The sequence below is a fragment of the Notothenia coriiceps genome, unplaced genomic scaffold (genome assembly GCF_000735185.1).
Source record: "Notothenia coriiceps isolate Sejong01 unplaced genomic scaffold, NC01 NC01_scaffold00038202, whole genome shotgun sequence".
Taxonomy (NCBI): domain Eukaryota; kingdom Metazoa; phylum Chordata; class Actinopteri; order Perciformes; family Nototheniidae; genus Notothenia; species Notothenia coriiceps.
Window position 1 is genome coordinate 116,007 of NW_011370903.1, and position 6,229 is coordinate 122,235.

At 38.1% G+C, this 6,229-nt stretch overlaps 1 protein-coding gene across 1 annotated transcript in view; it reads left to right on the forward strand.

The window, feature by feature from the left end:
- Positions 1–5,637, forward strand: part of LOC104968050 (gamma-aminobutyric acid receptor subunit alpha-3-like) — a 49,594-nt gene extending 43,957 nt beyond the window's left edge. Inside the window, exon 4 of the mRNA XM_010797604.1 lies at positions 5,413–5,637. Coding sequence (XP_010795906.1) covers positions 5,413–5,637 — 225 coding nt within the window. The remainder of the gene's footprint in view (positions 1–5,412) is intronic.
- The last annotated feature ends 592 nt before the right edge of the window (positions 5,638–6,229 follow it).

Below are 6,229 nucleotides of genomic sequence, written 5' to 3' on the forward strand. Positions count from 1 at the left end.
CAACGGCCAATAAAACCACAGGGAAGAAATAACTTCAAAACTCAATACCCTCGACTCAGAGAGTTATTTGGGATTTTTTCCACAGTGTGTTTTTGTAATTTGTTGGAAAATATATATATATATTTTTGCTTGTAATAGGGCAGATATGTAGTTTCATTATCCAGATAATTCTATGTAATACAATTAGGCATGCATATTGGCTGTACTCTTAATTAGCAAAAGACTAATATGTCCAGATCAGTTGAGTAAAAACCTAATTAAAACTAAAACATGATGACATTATTAAAATATAACTTGTTAATTGAAGATAAAGGCTGCATGAATATTCCACCAGATATTAGACAGTACCTTCCTGCCATTATCAGATAACCAGACAACGTCTGGACTCATTTAGCCCAGTCTGCTGAACATCCTACCTTAACGGCACCTTATCAGCCTTCCCTATCATTTTCCTCATTTCTCTTCATTCTCTCAGTAGCTGCTCCTCGCCACTGCTCACACTTACATACAGTATAAGCAAAGGAGACATTTTGAGTCCGTGTGTGACAAGCTTATTCTTTCTCTTGTTTCATAATCCCTATTTTTATACCCGTTTGTTTGTGTGTTTGTTTCAACACTGAAGTGAAAATTCTTCAGTACTTAAGAGTGTGGTTCAGTGATCGACCTTTACTTGAATACATTACGAATCAATTTAGTCATGGCATTCAATCTATTTCTACATCATTTTGGATTATAAAAATAACCACCAAGACAGTTAATCTAATCAACATTTATTTTTATTTTGCATTTGTTTCTAAGGCGACTCATTTTGATGTATATTTTAAGTGTTAACTGTGCACTTTGAACCTTACAGTATGTAAAAGCATAAGGCGCATGTGCCCACTGGCATATTTTTGTAAGGGAACTATTTTTTAAATATTGCTTAATAACACATTGTGCAGACAGAGCACGTTTTTGGAGTCATGTTGATTTTCACCTGTCCAACATGCATCCTCCTTTTAAAAAGGGAAACATATTTGGCTCTCTTTTTTTGTAAACACCATTTTGTTTTGGGCAGGAAGTGCCAACTGGGTTTATCAGAGCTTTGTAGCATCTGGACATGATGCTGATAAGAGCGATGAGACGTGAGCGCAAACCAAAACAGTAAAGCTGTGGGCCGGGCAGATACCAACAGGATGAGCAGGAAGTTGCTGAAACACTGCAGAACAGAGGGGAATTGCAGAGTCAGCTGATCATTCTCTGTGTGTACATCACTCAGTGACCCTTTTCACAGTTTCCATACACATATGATGCATTGTTAATCAAAGAATATTGATCGTACAAGCTTTAAAGTCCCACTTGTATTCCATCCAGGGAGGGACGTGACATGCTGCTCCCTTCTTTCTCTCTCCCCTCATATCCTGAGCCTCTATAATATGCGTTCCAATAAAGGCAGGATGCCAAGAATCTATATACAGACATAAAAAAGGCATCTGCGAAGAGTGATTCTGTATTTATGAATCTATTTGTAACAGGAGGAGCCATAAATGTGTTTTAAATGCCATTTAAATAATAGTTGTTTACTACAGTAAACCCATTCATGATCCTCGTTGCTATAAAATAAGATATAAAAAAACTAGTGTTGGATAGAGGCTTGGCTCTGTCTCCTCTGTCAAGGAGAAATCAATCACTCCGTTCCTGGAGGAACACCAGCTGGCATTTGAACTGATTGTGCCATTTGACCTTGTGTGGAGATTGACTATGCCTTTTCCTCATCCCTGTCTTTCAATCATCAAATTAATTCTGTGTGTTTACAGGAGATTTCTGTCCAAAGGAAGCAAACAAATGATGGCTTAGCCCAACTGGGACAAGCCTACTATTGTGTGTTTATTCATCACCGGATGTTTTACACTGATTGGGATGAGTTCTGGCAATGTTGTTGGATCTCATAAAGAAAAGGCGAGAATAATTAAGTGCATACAAGAGTAGTACTGTGGTAATGGGGATTTAGATGGTCCAGTTTCATTCTGTGCCAGGAAAAGACAAACTTTTTCGTAGTGTTGCAGGAAAGTTTTGGTCGCAGACACAGGACAAAGAACATCACCATATAGTGTGGTCCTAGGGTCCATGTGTGTGTGTTCATTAGTCTTTCCTGGGACCTGGAGAGTCCTTTGTTGTCCGCATTCACCATTTAATTCATGACCAATGTCAACGTGGTATAATGAGTTCAGGCAGCACCAGAGCAAATGTAGTTCTTTACTTCCACCCTTGAAAACAACATACTGTTGTTATTGTATTTGATGTAATTGTTTTGATTATTCATTTTTACTTAAAGGTGACCTATCATGCAAAATGCACTTTTGTACGTCTTTTATACATGAATATGTGTCCACGGTGTTCGAGGGAACTCACTAAGTGTCAGAAAACACAACCCTCTCTATTTTCCTCCATACCCAAATCTCTTAAAAAGGGGCTGCAACGGATCTGATACAGACTGATCCAGATTTGAACACTTCTATGACGTCACAGAAGTGGCGCTACGGCTATTGGGCCAACTCCACCAATCAGGAGGACACAGCCATGGACATTGCAGTTCGAAAGCGCTGGAGACGCTGTAGTACATATGCCAGGCCTGTAGATGGTGCTGTTCTCACAGAATCAGCCATGAAAAGACAGTGTTAAATTGAGCGAAATGAGGAATGGCTAAAATGCATGATTTGTTTGGTATTTTGAAAAATTAAAAGTATAAATATGCCTTATATAGGTATGGTTCTACACTATATTATTCAAATATAGCATGATAGGTCCACTTTAAGTGTTTCTATCTGGAGTATTTAAGAGTACAGAGTACATTGAATACTTTTCAGTAGCAGGGGGAAATGGTTTGGAAGTAGGAGGGAATACCAAAAGCATTTTAAAATGTTTTTATTAAAAATGACTTGATTAGAGAACTTTAAAATATATTTAATGACATCTTTATATCCGTACATAATGCCTTTTATGACCCACTCCATATGGGCACTGTATATGATTGCCTCAGTGGCAGCATTTTTCTTGTTTTGTTGAAAGAGCAGCTCTGAGGCTCTGTCATTGGGAGCGCGCCCAGAGGTGGCTCATTGATTCTCAGTAGCATGCACGATGCCAGATGGCCCCCTGCAGCCTGCTTCTCAGGTCTGTCTTCACCTATATGTAGAAACAATAACAAGAAGGATTGGAGTGTGGGAAATTGAGAGAAACCAAACCATGTATGGTTTCAGATGTTGTTCATTGAAGGTTTCCCCCTATTCATAGTGGAGACGTCTCTCTCACAGTTCACAATGAAGATGGAGACTGTGAGGGCAATGGCCGCCAGCTGGCTCATGTGTAGAGCTGTTCATCATACTGGGATGCCAGTTTCCTCATATGTTCAGCTGGTGTATATCCTGAAACATATCTCTCTGCCCTCTCTCCTGCCTACACACATCCACTCCTCCTGTCCACTTGTACAGTTGATGAATAACATTTGATAAATGTCTCACATCACAAAGATTTGATAACGCAACCAGTAAAAACATTGAACTATTTGAGTTGCTCCCATTACATTACTTCTGCACTACATTAACCTCTCAACTCGGAAAAACATAAATAATCTGAAAATGTAAATCAGAAATATTTTAATTAACAAAGATTTAACTAGCATATTATTACAGATGTTCACAGTATAATAATTCACAGAGTTTGCTGACCTTACCTATCGTTAGCTGGAACATTAATACATGATATCATTTTTATAATAAATCATTTGTTGTCCATGACCATCAAAAGTAAATGCTTGGCACGCTGTGCATATATTACTTTTCATTTGATTATTTATTGTAGGTCTTTTTGGTTTAAATTAAATTTAACTGAGCTTTATACTCATATTGGCTACTTAAAGTAAGGCGTGATGCTTTTGTCTTTTAGTCTGTATATCTTGAAATGGAAATATATTTTGTAATCTGTGTTGTTTAATTTATTGGTACATATATCAAACAGCATAATAAAAAAATAAACGTTTTACTTTTTCCTTCAGTTAAATATTCAACGCTATTTCACTATTTGTGTAGATATTGTAGACACTTTAGACATTGCTGAAGAGAGACTAAATAAATAAGAAACATAACTTGATAGGTTGAAAAGAACTGAAGAAGGGGTTAAGGTAAACTGTCTAACTCTTGCTTTTATCTATCTGTGATCTGTGGGCTTTATTAAGAACACTTGAGGACACATGCAGTGTAAATGTTTTAGGGACTGTACGCAGGCCACCAGGAGGTCAATTCAATCAATTAACAGACGCCAACCTGGCTGTTTACAGAAGCTCTGTTGATGTGTTGAGTGGGAGCTGGTCACGTTTCCTGCTGAGGTTGATGGCTTCCTGTTCCTTCCTAAGAAATGACTTTATTGTTTTTTTCTCTCACGTAAAAAAGCACTCACAAGTGACTGGTGAGCTGTGTTGCTTTCCAAACAATTTTACTGTATGAGCAAAAGCACAAAGCGACTGATAGAGAAACACATAAGGCGTGCTTTTATTGATCACCAGTAATGTGTACTCTAGCGTGAGATGCGCACAGCTTTTTTCTATCTCTCTCCGTAAAGACAGCTGCGTTCAGTCTGCACTGCCACTGTATGGAGCGGATGAGGGAAGTCTGTTGCTAGGAAACCAAGTCCTATTGAATGTATGATGAGAAATATATTCCCTTTTGACTAAATGTCCTGAAATCCTTTTATTTATGTCGTTTTATGCGTTGGTAAAACACCAAAACACTTTGTTGCTTGTAAATATAACATAAAACAGTTGATTACAAGATTTCTTGCTGACACTCATTTGTGTCAAACACTTCATTGTTACCAGAGTGGTAATTACATGATGCAGGAATACATAAACTTAAGAAAATGTATTCTACAATAACTGGTGTGACATATACTTGTGTACGTGTGTGTGTGTGTGTGTGTGTGTGTGTGTGTGTGTGTGTGTGTGTGTGTGTGTGTGTGTGTGTGTGTGTGTGTGTGCCCACGTATCCTGGACGTAGCTGGCATATGCTGAACTTTTTTTTCTGTTGAAGCTCTGCGTTGATGACAGATGGTGTAGCATGGTGCACACCTGGGCCATTAAAAATGATAACTCTCAGAAAACATTTCCAAACTCAGCTAACACAAATGATGATTCCACCCAAAAAATCTTTTGACATCTGTAATCAGTCAAGTAAGAAAAAGCACTTGAATTTTCTAAAAGGATGTTTTAGCCTTTAGTTATATTTCTGTTATCTTTGATTTCTACATACGGCCTTTAAACATATTTGGAGTATCGGCCATAACGATGACACGTCAACCGGTTTAGCATACAATCATCTATTAATGTTTAGGGATTTATTATAACATCTTGCCAACTAAACTTTTGCACCGTTTTTCTCTCAGGAGTACACCATCGATGTCTTCTTCCGCCAGAGTTGGAGGGACGAGAGGCTGAAGTTCGACGGGCCCATGCATGTGTTACCCCTCAACAACCTCCTGGCCAGTAAGATCTGGACTCCTGACACCTTTTTCCATAACGGAAAGAAATCGGTGGCCCACAACATGACGACTCCAAACAAACTGCTGCGACTAGTTGACAACGGCACGCTTCTCTACACGATGAGGTGAGAAAATTATGAGGTTGCCACTCTTTGTTGAGTATTGTACTTTAACAGATACAGGAAAACATTCCTGGCCACTGAAATAACTCTCTCAATCACCTCTGGCTGGCAGAGAAGTCTCTGCTCCATAGCTTCTCTTGGAATAAAACCACACTGTACATTTTACATTTATATATTCAGTTTAATATTTAATATTCCATCCGTCACATACTTAGGTATATAATACCTTGTTTTAGATCTTTTTCTATTTGTAAATTCAACATGTATGTTTTCTACTTTCTTGTTTATTTCTTGTCTTTTAATTGTTATTGTACAATGCCATGTCTTTATGCTGCTGCAACACAAACATTTCCCAAATTGGGATCAATAAAGTACTATCTTATCTTATCTTATCTTATCTTAACAAGACTAGAGTCTGCAGCCCAGTATACAGTAATGCTATGAGCTAAATGCTAATGTAACTTTAATAAATTGCACCTAAGGAAAGTGGCAACATGTCGATAAGCATGTATTTTGTTGGCCATGTTTTCCCTTTTGATTTAGCGCTTTAGCATGCCAACATTTGCTACTTTACACAAAGTGCAGCTGACGTAGAGGAG